At 31.2% G+C, this 19,019-nt stretch overlaps 2 protein-coding genes across 2 annotated transcripts; both read left to right on the top strand.

Annotated features, from left to right (window-relative positions):
* Positions 1-10,421: 10,421 nt before the first annotated feature.
* On the top strand, positions 10,422-12,138 carry LOC140888739 (arogenate dehydratase 1-like). The gene has a single exon (XM_073296439.1). The coding sequence runs from the start codon at positions 10,510-10,512 to the stop codon at positions 11,824-11,826; it is 1,317 nt and encodes a 438-aa protein (XP_073152540.1). The 5' UTR covers positions 10,422-10,509; the 3' UTR covers positions 11,827-12,138.
* A 3,015-nt stretch (positions 12,139-15,153) lies between these two features.
* On the top strand, positions 15,154-16,197 carry LOC140888883 (uncharacterized). The gene has a single exon (XM_073296587.1). The coding sequence runs from the start codon at positions 15,154-15,156 to the stop codon at positions 16,195-16,197; it is 1,044 nt and encodes a 347-aa protein (XP_073152688.1).
* Positions 16,198-19,019: the final 2,822 nt, after the last annotated feature.

Genomic DNA, 19,019 nt, shown 5'->3' on the forward strand with positions numbered 1-19,019 from the left:
AATTATAGATTAATAGTACATCAAACCAAACAATGCCTAAGTTGAATCTCATCAGTGTATAAGGGCTTCCATTAGTCCTCGAGACCTCGACTTAAATTTAGAAGGACAATTGAGATGGTTCATTCAGCCCAAGATAATTCTTTTACTTAGAGTCTATTTGGGCTCAGGAGAATTGAGATGGTTCATCGAGCCCAAAATAAAGAATTTTACTCATGAATCTATTTGGGCTCACAAATTATTTATTTATTTGCAATTATATATTTGTGGGCTCAAATGACAAGTTGGGTTCACTAGGTTCGCGAACATTACACGTCGATTTTAGATTTGAAATTGCCCCCTCTCCCCCGAACACAACCCACAAACCCCACCCCCACCCCCACCGAAAAAATAAATAAATAAATAAATAAAAATAATAAATAAATTTATGTTAATCTACTCGGTTTCCAGCTGAAATAATTGTGTATTTGACTATTTGAGACTTTTGAGTCATTGAGCTTTCACATAATAAATAGGTGTGGTTTGTTATGGTATAATCCCCGTATTCAATGAATATCGTATATCGTATCGATATTGATATCGTATTGAAAATTTTGTTATATCGAAATGTCGGTATATCGAAATTTTGATATGACATAAATCCATACCGTTCTTACTAAAAAATTTTGGTATATCAAAATTAATGGTATCGGTATGAATATGAAAAAAATAGTTTTAAAAATATTTAAAAAGTCGGTTTACCGATACCGTTTCGACTTTTAGAATATTTTTTTCGGTATACCAAAAAATACCAAAAATTTTCAAATATTATACCGATACCGTACAAAAATTTTCGGTGTATACAATTTTTTTTTGGTATAATATATGCAATATGACAACATTTCGATATTTTTTTTCATAAACACCGAGAGACAGAGGCACACCTATTGTGTGCTTATGTACATTTTGGTTTCTAGAAAATAAAATTTCAAAACGTAAACCACGTTTTTTCAAATAATTTCGCGTGAGGAGTTTTTCTCTTCATCTTTTTAATCGTCAATTTCTCTATCTTTTTTGTTCATATTTGAATGTTGTTTAGCCGAAGTAGGAGGTAGATGTAAATTTAGTTTGACACCTCATTGACGGACCAAATTATTAAATACACAACTCAAGTTTAATAAATAGTCGCAAATTTTATATGATCACTCCAATTATATATTAATTAATAAAAATATAATTTATTTGTATGCGTTTAATGATGATCAGAAGCCAAAAATAAAAATAAAAAAATAGTCCTAAAGTGTGGTGGCTGAATTAAAAGCGTCACACCCACTTTTTGCTACTGCAGGACTTTAATTACTTGCCGAATCCTTTACCAAATAAAAAAAAATTAATTACATCGAAGAGGTCTTGGAGAGAAGGAATAAACAAATTAATAGTCCCATTGAATTTCAGTGTTTTGTGCTAAAAGCAGTCAATTTTAAAATAGAATTCAAGCCGGGTATCGATTTCTTCACTTTTACTAAACTAGGTTGGCCAAAATTTTCAGCATGGTTTTCCACGTGTCAAAGATATGCAAGTTATAGATTTTTTTTTATTTATAATTTCTTCTTATTTAAAATTTTGGCAATTATGGGAAGCCAAATTGAAACAAGACTATGAAAATTTATAAGTTCATTATAATACTAATTTTCCAAATTTTCATACAATTGATGGTTTATTCAAACTTATTATTAATTTTTTAAAAAAATATAAAATTATTAATCAATTTTCGTTAAAAATGGGTATTATTTTTGGAAAAGAATGTAAGGGTACATGACATATATTTGTCACGTTCTGTCTAAATTCCACGATCTTACGTTGTTCAGGGAACTTTTTACAAAGAAGACCGGAAAAAAAATGTTTTAAATTTCCCATAAGAGGCACTAAATTGTTTGCTTCATTGGCTAAAAGTTTTAGTGATCTATTCCCAATTTGCGATACATTTTACTAACTAGCAAATGATAGGTGCGATGCACATGAAAACACCTTTAATTATTGATAAACATTGTTAAATAATTAAGTTGAGATAAATATGCATTTAATTAATGATTTTTATGAAATATTAGTCAGTAGTAAAATTCAATGTAATATAATATGTACAACACGCATTATAAAATGAGTGCAAATAATTTTCATTCAAAGATGTTATGTGTTACAGATCTAATTAAATTTATAGTTGTTGGAAACCAAGGTTGTAATAAATATAATAATTTGTATAAATTAGACATTGAGAAAAATATAAAATTTGATGTCATGACATATGTAATCAAATAAAATTTAAGAAAAAATTTAATAATATATAGTGTTGAAAAATTATTTTACCGCTATTTATTATTATATAAATATATATATATATAATCCATTAAATTATTGCGTCTTTTCTTCATTTATATAAACACTTTTCTTTCTTTCCCGATTTTTTGGTTGGTCACCCGTTTTTTTATTCTTTATAAAAAAAGTAATTTTCTCGTCATCTTCAATAACAATTTTTCTGAAGTTTTTTTCTTCATTGTTTGTATTTTTATTCTAGTCTTTGATTTTTTTGTTTGACGGTTTTTTTTTATTTTTTTATGCTAACAATAATTCTTTGCAATAATAGAAATAATTTTATTATCTTCAATCTTTATTTTTGTGTTATTTTTTTCTATTACTTGTAAGTCAATATCGTTAATGATTAATGATGTTATTGAACGTTCTGTTTTATTTTTAATTTCATATTAAGTTATTTAAAATCTATTATTGCAATAATTTTGTTCCTAAAATTTCTGCCTGAATTTTGAGTGTTTTCGATTAAACATGCTTGCATTCTTTCTTTTATTTCCACCGTCTTGTCTATTTTGAGAAAAAAAAAATGTGTATTTTTCTTTATTAAGTGTCTCTAAAAGCTTGTAGTATATGAAATGTTGTTGTCCTATAGATAAAAATAGATTTTAGGAGAAATTACATATATCACTCATATAAAATCCCGTGTCCACTGATAAACCCTTGTGAATTTTTTTTGAGCTAATAACTCCTTATGATTTCATATTTACAACACACGCATACATTCAAAAGTTTAGTATAATAAAAAAAATAAAAATGACGAAATTGTCCCTATCTTATCTTGCCAAAAAAAATGACGGATCGAGGAAATTGATGTGTGTGTTTTTTTTGTCTGAACAAGAGGGTCACAAATCGGGGTTTGTTTGGAAGATTGGTGGTCGGAGTTGGTCGAAAATGAAGGAAAATCAGTCGGCTTCGTGGTGAGTACCTGCGTAAGATTGGAGATGGATCTCTACAGATTGAGGGAATAAAATGAAGGAGAAGATATCGAGGCTTGTAGGGGAGGTGAAGAGGAGTCTAAAGCAAGCAAGGAACGTCAGAAATACGGCTGGACGGAGTCGTGATCGGAGAAGATGAAGGTGACGGGTTCAATTGCCGAAATAAATGGGTATCATTTAAAGGTATTTTAGACCAAATTTATATTTAAAAAACACTTGCATGTTCTCATCTAACAGTATGTGAGCCACAAAACACAGCGGGAGGGGTGCGCGTGCTACCGATCCAGAAACACAGGATTTTTTTAGCTCAAAACAATTTCACAAGTGGTTATCAGCGAACACTGGATTTTACATGAGTGATATATGCAATTTCTCCTTAATTTAATAATTGATAATAACATATACTCTTTGAAATAAAAAACTCTTTAATTACACGTCTTAGTGATCAATCAATATAATTTTCAATGTTAAAACCAATAAAAACATTTGCAACATTTTAAAATAATGCAACCATTACAGTTTCAATGTTCATTATTTACGGTCATCATTATTCTATATTTTCATTAACAATTTAAAATAAGATATTACTAATAACTCATGTAAGTTTCTAGATATAATTTTTAATATACTTTTAACTTGATACAATAGTGATATTGAAGCTTATCCATAATTTTGTTGATTAATCTTGAAAAATTATGGCATGGTACATACCATGAATTCGTTTAATTTTCTATCTCATGTATGTATGCTTTGAAAATTGAAACGATATAATTTAATTATTCTTTATTTGATAATAAGTGAGATACATTAATCAAATCAAATTAATATTCATTAATTTGTAATCACTTATTTATGTATCGATTACTTATTTTACGAGTATTGATCTATAATATATATATAGATAATGCATTTTAAATCTTAATTTAAATTATTAATAAATATAAGTTTTCATTCATATTTTGTAATTTTCTCTCTTTTACGAATTTTTTTATTTACCATGCGTTTTTTCTTCTTTAGAAAAAAATCAATATTCTCATAATCTTTACTAACAATTTTTTACGGTGTGTTTGGCCAAACTCGATACTCACTTCGGAATTGAAGTGTTGTCGTTTTTTATATAAAATATATTTTATTAATAATTGATAATATATATATATATATATAATTATATATATATACTTTTTGAAAGAAAAAAACTATATATATATATATATATAATTATATATATATACTTTTTGAAAGAAAAAAACTATTATATGTCTTATTGATGAAATCGATATAATGTTCAACATTGCAACTGATAAAACATTTGCAATATTTTTGAATAATATAACCCTTGCTGTTTCAATATTTTTTTGTAATCATTTATAGTCATCGTTATTCAATATCTATATTAACAGTTTAGAATAACATTATCAATAACTCATTTATACTTATAAATATATTATTTAATTTAGTTTTACATTGACACAATATTGATATTGAAACTTATACAATTATTTCAGGTTGAGTTTTTCATTATTTTGTTGATTAATCTTGAGCGATAACATGCTTCGTACCATGAATTTGTCTTTTTTTTTTTTTTTTATATCTCATGTATGACATGTGATGTGTTAAACAAATTAAATAAAATATTGATTTTGTAATTTCATATCTTACGTGTTGATTACTTATTTTGTGACTATTGATTTATGGAAAAAATTTATAATATAGATAATACATTCTAAACCTTGATATAAATTATTGCGTCATGCATTTTTTTCTTTTATATTTTGAACTTTTCTCTCTTTCACAACATTTTTCATTTGCCACCTGTTTTTTATTCTCTATGAAAGAATCAATATAATAACAATTCTTGTGATGATGTCTTCATCAATATTCATTTGTATTTTCTATCGTTATTATTAATTTTATTCTTTTGTTTGACGGTCTATTTTTTAAGTTAAAAATATATAATATCTACTTGTAAGAATAATAATAATTTCATCAATATTCTCAACTGCATTCTGATATGTTATCGTCTTCTATTTCTTATATGTGAACATGGTTAATGATCGATGAATTTGTTGAACATCTTCTTTTCTTTATATTTATAAAATTTACCTTCAAAACATATATTTTTAAGTAATAGAAAACTATAACCGGTTTATCCATTTCATTTTCTTGTAAAAATATTTATTTGTTAATTACAAGATCATCCCATAAATAATTGTTATAATTTTTAACTTTTATGATGGGTAAAAATAGTTAACTTTTAAATTTCAATATTTGCATATAGTCATATATGGTATGAGTGTGTTGGTATGTTGTAAAATTTTTGTGAAAAACATCTTTTCACTTTATCTAAAAAATATAAACTTTAGTATTTTGATATTTCAATCTTTTAAAAACTGAATTTTTATCTAATATGCACACACTTTATCAATTTGACCTTATCATAATAATTAATTTTACGAAAACATCCTCACATAATTATCACGTGTATACCAATTAAGAACAAAGTTGAATATAAAAAATAAAAAAATTTGATCTTGATTCACACTTTTAGATTAATTCGTGTACAAAGTTTGAATGTATCATCGACATGCATAATATTTTATCCCTCTTAATATAAATACAATATTTTTTCATCGGTTCTAAATATATAGTCCAATATTTATGTTCCATTTTATTTTATCTATTATATATTTGACCAATCTATCTATATTTATTTACATAATTCAAAAAAATTTGGTGTGACGTATTCAAGCATACCGAGTAAACCCTTGTACTTCAACGCATAGCTTGCATATATATAATAAGTGTAAATACTATTTGAAATATATTGAAAGTGGATAAAGGTCCTTTTGACTATGTTTTACATTTCCATGCATGATTCCAAAATAGATGAGAAATGAGCAACACATATTCATGGGATAATTTCCCAAGTTTTGCATTTCCATGCATGATTCCAAAATAGATGAGAAATGAGCAACACATTCATGGGACAATTTCCCAAGAAACTCAGCAGGAAACTTCATTATAACGAATACATTTCTTTATACGCTTTTGTTGACTCAAAAGTCAAGAGTGTCGCATGACAGTAGCATGCATTGTACGTCTCAATATATATATATATATATATATATATGTGTGTGTGTGTGTATGTATGTATATATATTAATAAATATTATTTGAAACAAATATTTGAAGTTACACAACTATTTAATTTTTGGGAATAAAGAGCAAGACTTCAAAGCAACTCTACTGTTTCAGTTTTTCTCTTTTTCACTTTAAAATTTGCGTTGAAACAGAGGGGAAAATACTTAAATAATTCCAAGCTATGAATATTGAACATGAATTACACGTTTCTACACAAGTTGAATTCAAAGACATTTATTCATCGACATTTAGACTCTAACTTAAAGTTGACATTTTGATTCCCTTCGAAGCATCAAAACAAGCTAAGGCTTGATTTATTTTTATCGTTATATAATAATTTATATTATATCATGGTCGTCTTCATTATTTATTAACATTAGAACCTAAGAAGAGGGTTAGTCAAATATCATGTTAAAAAATCACTCTAGTGTGTTTTTTAAACTCAGATTATGTGTTATCTTATGCTTTAATTACAATAAAAAAAACTAGTGATCATGTGATATATGATTATGGTTCTACAAAAATGATTCTGGTAAAAAATCAATGCTAAAATCATTATAACAACTTATTTATCCAACATTACTCAACTTTGATTTTTAGCTTTTCACTTTTGTTTTCAAAGACTATCAACTTCTGATTTTTCTTTAATTTTTTAAAATCTATAAAATTAATTATTTCTACAAAAACATAATATTTTTCAAGCACTCCCTTGGAGTACCCGATTTTGCATTATTCAATTTTGAGCCGGTGGAATAGTTGATAATAATTATTAGGGAGTTAATATTTACACTTCATATTGTGTTATCTGCACTCCATTTTATGTGTAAAATATGTGTTCAATTTACTCACAAGTGGAATGCAAATAACATAAAATGGAGTGTAAATATCAACTCTCTAATTATTATTAACATCAAGTGAAAATTAAATGAAAGAAATGCTTCCAGCTCTCTTTCTAGTTATGACTTCCTTAATTGCGAGATTCGTACAAATTTATTTATCTTTCGGGCTCAAAAAAAAAAATCACTGCCTCAAATATCTACATCTAAGATTTAATATTTATCGCTGCTAGCATATGTGTGTGTTGCTGTCCAAGTATAGTCCAAAGATTGGGTTGTTGACTTGTTGGCTGCTATATATTGCTTCTATGAAGCCTCATTTAAACACATTTTGTGGTCATAAAATTAATGTTATGACTTATGAGATAATTAGCATTAACCTCCCGGCTCCCAGGTTCTCACCAATAAAATATGTCACAATTCTCTAATTAAACTCTTAATTTAGCTCCTTAATGATAGGGAACGCGGCGGGGTCGGGGGCTCACAATTATATAAAAATCATGTGGATCTAACCTCGCACCAATGGGCCACAATTATGGAACAATTATTTAACATAATATTGATATATTTCATTTTGAATTAATAGCTATAGTCCTATTTAAATTTTTACATATTTTTAGCATGATAATAATAAATCACATATGTTCGATGAATTCAAGAATCATATTAAATTCAAAAATAGACAAATTACCAAGTTAAGTGGCCATGAATCCTTGGAATTCAATACGGCCATCACATTTTTTATATATAAAAGAAATGGCCTCAATTTTCATCATTCAAACGAACATATATGCCTTGTTCAGTCCAAACATGCATCTTATAATTAAGATCATAATAACTAATTAGTATTAACGATAGATTTATCGCTAGAGTTCAAACTATTTTAAAGTTATTATCCTAATCAAAGATCTCATGATATGTCACACCAACAATATATCATTATTACTCCTAAGTGAAGAGATGTGAACCATTTGATGCATTATTCAGATATTCAGATACTATCTTTAGTGTAAGATCTCATTAATCAGATTTATCTTAGCATTATCATGAAAATAAACCACGTAGCCATGTTTAGTCCATAACTTTGAATATTAATCATCAAAAGTTTAAATTCAAAAAGAAATCTTAATTTATATTGTAAACCAGCTGCGAGCCACAAAAAAATTTATATGTTTATGGGATGTTACTTAAGGGAGAAAATTTGCCCTCTTAATCATGATCTATAATTTATCATTAATTACTACTCGATCGACCCCAAAATTAATCTGGCCCTACGTTGATTAATTCATTTTATTAATGAATTTTAGCTTAGAGTTGTCTGGTTAATTAAATATTAAGGTAGGTACTGATGTCATCAGGCGGTTTAAATTTGGTTATAGATTAATTAAGGATATAGCTAGTAGTGAGTTTCAAGATTATTTTGAATAATATTTGTATGGTATTAACTTCAAAAATAAAATAAAATTTGTATGGTCTTATTACAAAAGTTAACATCCGACGAAGTGTGGCACAAATGACAAACCTCTCGTCTAGTAGAGAAAAGATCTAAATTCGATGTATTGGACTTAAAATTGTAAAATTTCCCGATTTTAAATTATCACTAATTAATTCAAAACAAGTTAAAAATGTTATAATTAATTAAAAAAAGGTTGACCCCGAAGGGGACCCCATTCCACATGAGTCAGAGGTTCATTGGCTCATGCGGAGGTTAAATCGAGGGATGTGCACGAGCGGCACAGACCTGAAAGAGAGAGCAACATGGTCCAACCCCCTAAGCGTATCCCTACAATATTTCAACAGAAAATATGCTCCACATGAGAATCAAACCCGCAACGCTGAAGAATCTTTTCTCACGTCACCTAAGGTCTTACCAAATCACGACGGCCGAGACATCACAACACTGAAACACAAATCATATATGAAAAGTTAGAATTAATTGTTTAAAGTTGCCCCACATGATTAATGGGTTGTTACAAAAATCAATCTCACCAAACATGATGAGGAATAAATGACATTTAATTGTAATTTTAGAGCTTAAACATTTATGTTGGAATAAATAATTTGGCCATATTCTAGTCTCCAAATGGTTAAAATCATGTTTTCAAGTAATTTATCACACCAATGCACAACTGCTGGAATTCATGCATCAGATGTTGTGGACACATTGTTGTGGAATTCACGCTGAGGAATCTCTTTTCACATTACCTCAGGCCTTACCGTTTGGTGTGAAAGATAACACATTGATTGATTAATAATTATCAATCACATGAAAAGTGGCATAATTTTGTGTACGACCTAAAAATCAAACAAAATATTCTCCATGGAATATTAATTAAAACCAAGAGTTTTCTAATACGGAAATATGTATTTATGCATTTTATATAATAAATTTAAACAAAACTCTTATTAAACAATTACATGAGTCAATTTTGTGAAACGAGACTTTCATTAGACTCAAAATGTTTCAAGAGTTTATAAGCTCTATAAATTGTTTGAATTTTTTTTTTTCAAATAACTATATATAAGCTGTCAAAATAATTTGTTTGACAACATATAAACTATTTTTAAAAAAATTTGAACACCCTTAATTTTTTTTTAAAAAATCTTATTTGAATTTATTAATCTTCATATTATCCCTATATATTTTCTTAAACTCATCATTCCCTCCATCCTTTCTTTTTTTTACATAATATATCAATTTTTGTCTAAATTAAAATAAAAAATAATTTTATTTTTGTAAGATATGTTTAACATAAGATAAAAATTCTAAAACTATTTTTGTATATATATAATTATTTACATTATTTTCATAATTTTTTTTAATCAATTTTGATAATTTTAACAATAAAAAAATCTTATAATACTAAACAAATTAACATATTAAAATATTTTAAAAATAGATTCATCCAAAAACTTTAAAAACTTATTTTTAAAATAAGACTAAACAACTTATAAGTTGTTAAAATAGTTTATAAACTCTCTTAGAACAGTCATTAATAAAATAATTAATTAATATTTCTTTATAGATTTTGAAATGAAATATAGAAAAATAATAAAATAAGGAGAAAGAAATTGACTGGCGGTCGGTAGAAGGTAGACTGAAGCAACTACTCGCACAATATATACCCCCAACCTCTCTTCTTTTCTTCTCAGCTTACAAGTTCCCTTCTTACAGAGAACTATAAGCTTTTCTTTAAACAATTTTTTTTTCCTTGTTTTCATTTTGATTTTTTTTTCTCTGAATTTTGATTGTCATGGTGTCCCTGAATTCTCCCTGCACACGTCCGGATCTGAATTCTCTGTTCCGGACGGCGGATACTGGTCTGAACCACCACCGGGTCGGGTGGGATAGGTCCGTCATCCAGTGTGGTTCGAGGTTCGATTCTTCCAATCCGAATTCCATTTACACGGGCTTCAGCTTCGGAGCTGGGTCGGTGGGTAGGAGCCGGTTTGAGTGGCAGAGTTATTGCGCCATTATTGCAAGCAAAGTGATGTCCCTTGAGCAAGATACAGAGAAAACTAGCGGCGGCGGCGGAGACGGAAATAGCATCGCGGCCGTCAACGGTCACCCGACATTAGACCTCGTGCCGATCAAGAATCAGCCTGCTCCACCGGCGTTGCTCCCCCGGCCGTTGAGTATCGCCGACCTATCTCCGGCGCCGATGCACGGGTCTGAGCTCAGGGTGGCGTATCAGGGTGTTCCCGGAGCTTACAGCGAAGCCGCCGCAGGGAAGGCGTATCCCAATTGCGAAGCCATTCCCTGCGACCAATTCGAAGTGGCATTCCAGGCGGTGGAGCTTTGGATCGCCGACAGAGCCGTCCTCCCCGTGGAGAACTCCCTCGGCGGCTCCATCCACCGCAACTACGACCTCCTCCTCCGCCACCGCCTCCACATCGTCGGAGAAGTCCAGCTCCCCGTCCACCACTGCCTCTTGGCACTCCCCGGAGTCTGCCAAGAATACCTCACCCGCGTCATCAGCCACCCACAAGCCCTGTCCCAATGCGAGCTAACGCTCACCAAATTGGGCCTAAACGTCGTCCGGGAAGCCGTCGACGATACGGCCGGAGCCGCCGAATACATCGCCGCCAACAACCTCCGCAACACCGCCGCCATCGCTTCCGCCCGGGCAGCCGAGCTCTACGGCCTGAACATACTCGCAAACGGCATCCAAGACGACTCCGGCAACGTGACCCGATTCGTGATGCTCGCCAGGGAACCCATCATCCCACGCACGGATAGGCCCTTCAAAACAAGCATCGTTTTCGCGCACGAAAAGGGAACCAGCGTGCTATTTAAAGTCCTATCGGCCTTTGCTTTCAGGAACATCAATTTGACCAAAATCGAGTCCCGCCCGCACCGCAACCGTCCGATCCGATTGGTGGACGACGCGGATACCGGCACGGCCAAGCATTTCGAGTACATGTTTTACATAGATTTTGAGGCGTCGTTGGCGGAGATTCGGGCGCAAAACGCCTTAGCGGAAGTGCAAGAATACACTTCCTTCTTGAGAGTCTTAGGAAGCTATCCCATGGACATGACTCCATGGGCTCCATCTTCTCCGCAACATTAAATTGCCCGTCGTTATAAAATTTATACCATTTTAATTGAGTGTCCATATCATGTATATTTTAATAAGATCACGTATTTATAATTCATGTTATGTTAATGGATTCATGTATCACAATATGAAACTGGGGATCAAGTGTGCAAATAGTTCACTTTCCCGATTTATTTTTTGTTCTTTTGTTTTGTTTTTTTTGAAGGTAAATATGTATTTGATGTCTTTAGTTAATGATTTATTGGAGATTACTTGTAATAGAACCTATGAACAATTTCTGTTTCTTTTTTATGAATATATATGAATTTGACCATTTCAACATCACATTTTTTAGTACAAAATTGACTAGCATCTAGATTATTGATTATCAAGTTTTCTTGCATCCTACCAAAATAGACTCTGAATTATTTTTCTTAGAACCAATAGAATGTTGTATTTTAGTGAATATATATGACTTTTTATTTTATTTTCAATATTTTTTTCTAATATTTTCACTAACAAATATTTTTTTCCCAAAAAGATGCTTCGGTCATGTCAACAGTTTGCACTAATTTAATTTAATTTAAACTTCAAGGCATGCTCAATCACGTATTTACATATAATTTATTTATAATACTTTTTAATTGCAGGTTTTAAAATAAAACTTTTTAATTACAACTAGATCTTGATTAGGGCCAAGATGCCAGAAAAAGATTCATATGTGTGATGCATTCTGGCAAATATAAATATTTAAATTAGCAAGCCTATTTAAATTAAAAAAAAAAAAAAAGTTACATGAGTTTATGATATAGATTTCTTATTCGATTCAATTCATACAAAAATATTAATTTTTCTCCCAAAAATATTACTTTATTCAATTGTAAATATGAGTTGGATTAACTTATATCATGAACGTAGATTTGTGATCATTTCACTAAAAAACATACTCTTAATTTTTATAGTGCCGTTTACTCAAACATTGTTATTTCGAGATATAGACAAACTTCATAAATGCGTGATCGTTCTAAAAGTCTTATAAACAAAAATTGTAATGACACATATATGCGAATAAAAAAGAGCCGTAATTAAGCGATCGATTTCCAAACCTTTTGTAATAGTATATTTAAAGTATGAAGTATGAATCATGCACATATGCAAATTCATTTTAGCTCTTTATAAATTATTGAGAAATATTTTTTTTCCCCATTAATTTTCGATTTTTTTTTTGTTTCGATCTATTAACTTTTTAAAGTTTGGTTTTGATCATTAACTTTTAGTTTTCAAAAACATTTTGATCTAATTACTGACATAACATCATAATAACATGATGACGTGGTACGGAGAAATGATGACGTGATATCAGAAAATGCTGACATGTCAAGCTGTCATGTTAATAATTAGATGATATACCTCAATAAAGTGATCTCCCTGTATGAGCTGAAGAAGCTTCTCCAAATAAAAGATGAACTGCTGCTAACCTGAAACCACTAACAAGAGTATTAAGGGGGGCCGGAAGGTGTTCCGGCGTATCCCCTCCGACGCTCAAGTCAGATGCTAGGATAGCGAAAATATAGAGAGTGGTGTGTGCACACGAGTCAAAAATTAGGATCCAAATAATGAAAATGAACCTGGTATTTATAGGAGAGAGCTCCGGATTTAGCGCCTACCTTCCTTATCAAGAATCCGCGAATCCCGGGATCACAATCCCGAATATTTAAGCTGAGATCTCGCCCGAATCTTGTCTGACAAAGGAAATAACAAACACTTATCTGAGCTGAACTGTCATCATGAGGACGCTATACTGCCTGGGGTCATATGGAAAAGGGATGAGTGAGCTATTGCTGAACCCCTGAACTCAACCCGAACACTGATCCTAACATCTTAGCTAGCTCATCAAGGTTGTCCAACCCCTCTACTAAGCTAACTCCCTACTGACATCGGGGCTGAGATGAATTCCAGAGCTCCCAACCTAAGATGGAGATGATGGTGGAGGAGTTTGGAGGAGGTCCTGAGCTCCCGAGCTGAGCTCCCGACCCGAACTGGATGATGGTGGTGGAAGAGCTTGACTGAGCTCCCGAGCTCCCGAGCTCCCGAGCTGGATGATGGTGGTGGACGAGCTTGACTGAGCTCCCGAGCTCTCGAGCTCCCGAGCTGGATGATGGTGGTGGAGGAGCTTGACGCATCCCCCGAGCTCCCGACCCGAGCTGACCCCCTGGACGCTCCTGTCTAGCTAAGGATTGATATTTACCTTAGGGTCGTCTATGAGCTGAGGTGATTTCCTCATCGGGGTATCATTAGACAAATTAAAATAATCAAAAACTAAAAATTAGTATACCAAAATCAAACTTTAACTACAAGTCTACAACGACCAAAAAATGAACAAATTTAATTGACAAAAAAGTCATTTTCCTCAAATTATTTTTATCATCGATTTTAAAACCTATAAAAGACGGTATTAAAATCAAGTGTTTATTTCACCATTAACAAATGGATATATATTTATTTATTTATTGTACCTACCACATTCTAATCAACTTGTTACGCAAAACGCATGTAAATTTATCTATAAATATTCTGAATCAAGTTCATAAAATCGTGAATATTGTTTGTAGAAGGATAAGGACAAAATTAACAGTTTCATGTTTTGCTTCTAAGTTCTAACAACAACAATTGTAATGATTAGGGAGTACTATAGAAATGGAGTGACGGTCGAACCGGTTTTGTGGGGTAGGTGAAGGTGGGCCGGTCTGGTTTGTTGGCGATTGAAAGCAACTCACCACAAATGTCGCAAACTTAATGTGTGACCACTGTATTACATTTTGTTGTTTTCACACGTCAAATTACCTATTTTTCTATAAAAAGAGTGTATTACAATTGATGCGACTCGAATCCACATTGTTTTAAAGAATTTGTATATATCAGCTAATCATATACCAAAAATAAGCCTACAACTTGTTTGGCTCAAAATCCATGGGGACATATCGGAGATGTATAAATGTAACAACTGGAATAACTGAACAAACAATGAATGTGAAAATCCAAATTTTATAATTCTAAGAATAAAACTCTCAATTTGGTTGTTGGTTTTGATATCTTTTGATTACATATATACCAAAAATACTAACTCAGTCAAGAAAAAAAATATCGAAAATTTGTCAGCTGTAATAACTGAACAAACAATGAATGTGAAAATCCAAATTTTTAAAATTCTAACGATAAAACTATATTATGATAAATGACACACATACGAAATTATGTCATTTATAAAAGAAGGCACGTTTTTGTGGTGGTAAGTTGGAAATAAAAAGGGCGCCAGAAACATACGAGGAGTTACTCGCCCGGGCTGAAAAATATGTCAACATGGAAGAAATACAGGTTTCGCGGGCAGCTATGAAGAGGGAGCGACCAAAAAATTCAAAGAACAATAGGATTCCGAGTAGTAATTCTGGGATGGGACAACCATTCCTACCCACATTATTGGGAGAATTCACCGTTTTCACTCCTTTATGCATGAACAAAGTCCGAACTTTACAAATTTGTGACAATCGGAGACTCATACAGAGGCCTCCCTGGGCTGAGAAGGGACCTCGAAACAGGGAATCAGATAAATATTGTAACTTTCACAATGAATATGGGCATACTACGGAGGATTGTCGTCAATTAGATCAAGAAACCGAAAGGATAATACAGCAACATTCTGAGTTGAAAAATATATTGACCCGTCAAGAGAGGTATCGCCCGAACAGGGGACAGGGAGGAAGGTCAAGACAAAGAACCAGGACTGGTCCTCCACATGAAAATTTTAACCAACCCAATCAAGACCAGCCCAGGGATGACCGGGCTAATCAGAGACCAGCTCCGCCTGCTCGAAGAATTATCAACATGATTTCGGGAGGCCCCACGGATGGAGATTCCAACCGAGCTAGGAAAACGAATAGTAGAAAATTAGTAAATATGGAGATCGACAATCAAATTGTCCAAAATGGCCCGACCCTCTCTTTTGGGCCGGAAGATCTGAAAGGGATTTCTAACAACCATAATGATGCACTGGTGATAAGGGTCATGGTCGCAAATTATGATGTAGCCCGGATATTCGTGGATTCAGGAAGCTCTATCAACGTCCTATTTCAGGAAGCAATAAATCAAATGGACTTGGGGCAATACAAGATAGAGCCAGTCGTAACATCACTCTTTGGTTTCACAGGTCATGCTATCCGACCTGTGGGGTTGGTGCATTTACCCCTAACTCTGGGTAAGAGCAACATCCGCAAAACCAGGATTGTGAGTTTCATTATTGTTGATGCTCCATCTGCCTACAATGTCATATTAGGCAGACCTACCATGACCACTTTCATGGCAGTTGCGTCAGCCCTGCATCAGAAAATAAAATTCCCGGGCGAGTAACTCCTCGTATGTCATTAGTTATTTACTCGCTTAAACGAAAATTATTCCTAGAAATTAGAATCCATCTAAGACCCAAGCGCGCGACCAAAATCATTGCCGATCTTTTTTTTTTTTTTTTAAATATATTGTGAATTGGGCCACAGGCCCACTTATAAATTATTTGGATTTTGGTTGGGCTTTAACAAGGGCCATATTTTAATTCTTTGCCACCAACCCAAATTAATTAATTACTTTGTATTATCTAAAAATTATTCATTCTATATTGGGATAATTCCAGATGTGGTCCCTTGTTTTAGGCACGTTCTCGATTTGGTCCCCCGTTTTTTGATCGACCCAATTTGGTCCTCCGTTTTTCGTTATGTTTCCGCAATTGGTCCTACCGTCCAATATAGTGTTAAAACTAACAGAATTTACCTGCTTAACCCATTGAAGGCTTTAAATTTTCACATCTTCAACCGGTCCATCGTCCAACCCATCTTCATCTATTTCATCTTTCTCCACCGCTATAAACCCTAACTCTCCCGTACTTTATAATCCTTCCGCTCCAGAATTTGGTCGCTCAAAATTAGTATTAGTTTTCTTTCTTTCTTTTTTTTTTTTTTTCTTTTTCATCGAATCTACTTTTAAAGAATCGAAAATACTTCAAGTTTTCTTCTTGAAGATTTATGACGGTGTGATATTGAAATGTAAGTATTTTTCTTTCTATTTTTTTCTCATTTTCTTCAAAGTTATTAAATATAAAAATTTATTTTCATTCTGAAACGTTATTCTTATTCCATTTCTCATGTGAAAAAAAGAAACTCTATCATATATACGTGTCTCCCTCTTTAACCATCATCACTCCCTAATTGATCTCACATTTCTTAATTGGTTTTTCCAAATGTATAAAGTTTTGGCATATTATAAGGGATTAATTATTTGAGTAAAAATTAATTTGATACATGAACTATTTGTTAAATATTAAATTGGCACACGAACTTTTATTAATGGGTTAATTGGTACTTGTCCATCGAATTTCGGTCAATTTCCGGTGACATTATGTAAAATGTTCAATTTACCTTTATTACAAAAATAAACATTTTATTTAAAATTTTAATTAGATATATATGTATATTATATTTTAAACGTAAAAATTGATTTGATCTAATTTTTTTTTTGTACATAATATTTATTTTGTTAGATACATTAAATAGTTATATATTTCAACGAGAAGGATTACATAAAGTATATTAAGGCATACAATATCTAAGTAATTGTAAATAAATAAATTTACCATAGAAAATAAACAAATATTTTTTTAGCCAAAAATCTGATTTTTTAAATAATTTTCTCATTAATATTTTGAAAAAATATTAATAAATTGTGAATATGATAAAAATATTTTTTAATATTTTAACTATGTAAAAATTTATTGAATATATTATTTTTACTAAAAATATTACGTAAGTTTTACTGAAAATTAATTTAAATTTTCAAATTATATTTATAAGAAAAACTAATTAAATCACCAATTAAACTCCGCCATAAGGTGTCACATGTTTTTTGATCAACAAAAAAATAATTTTAAGTTTATTTAAACACAATAATTTTATAAGAGAACATGACTAAGAATAAATTGAAAGTTGTTCTCGGTTTTTCTGGCGGACAAAAACGATGAAACTAGTTTTGAAACAAAATAATGTTATTGCATTAATTAATTTGTATTATCAAATGACTATTATATCATTTTCATCATCATAATTTGGTTAAAATCCGGTAGACATGTACCAATTAAGTCATTAATAAAAGTTCGTGTATCAATTTGACACTTATCCAATAGTTCATGTACTAAATTAATTTTTACTCTTAATTATTTGGTCATGAAAACCTCCGCATAAAGGTAAAAGGAATGAAGCTACTTGGTTAAGTTTGTGTAAAATCAAAATATAAAATCAAAATATAAATTATTACTCTGTGCAGAATTTAATTTTCAAATTTTATTGATAACTAAGCTTTCTTCCCATCTATTCTAATTAAATTGCGATGAAAAGGCAGTGCATTATTTCCCAAAAAAAATATTTTTCATTCGATTAATATTTAATGAATTGGATTTACGGTGGTTGAAGACTCAAATCAATCAAGATGGGTTTGACCGGTTTATGAGGTGAGAATTAAATACTTTAACAGGTCAAGCAGGTAAATTTTGTTACATTTGACGTTAACTTAGACGGAAGGACCAATTACGGAAATATGATAAAAAAATGAAGGATCAAATTGGATTAATCAAAAAACAAAGGACCAAATCGGGAACAGAGCTTAAAACAAGGGGCCAAATTGGGAATTATCCCATTCTATATTACATGGAATATTATCTATTTTCCCTTAAATAATGTATTATCATACTATCACTTTCTATCGCCAATCAAATGGATAGAACCATTTTGTTTCAGTTGAATGAATAAAAAAAGGAATCGAAAAATATGTAAAGATTTTTTTTCCTTTTTCCCCTCGTTTTTAGTCACGTCACTTATATACATGATGGATATACTATTATGTAATGAATATCACATCAATATGTTAAATATCCAATATTAGTTGAATATATACAAACTTATTCAATCCCCCCTCTCGAACTAATTTTTGCGGTTGGAGTTAAGCTCAAGTCTATCATTTTAACAATTTCAATGACTAAATGATGAAAATTAAAACGATTATTAATATTGTTTTTTTCCCCACTCTATTGGAGGATCAAATAGGAACTTTTTTAACTTGTCATTTTTTTTATTTGTTTTTAACCTTTCTGAGATATTTAAGCTTTTAAAACTTTCTCATCTCTCTCTAAT

Source organism: Henckelia pumila, chromosome 3 (assembly GCF_033568475.1).
Source record: "Henckelia pumila isolate YLH828 chromosome 3, ASM3356847v2, whole genome shotgun sequence".
Lineage (NCBI taxonomy): Eukaryota > Viridiplantae > Streptophyta > Magnoliopsida > Lamiales > Gesneriaceae > Henckelia > Henckelia pumila.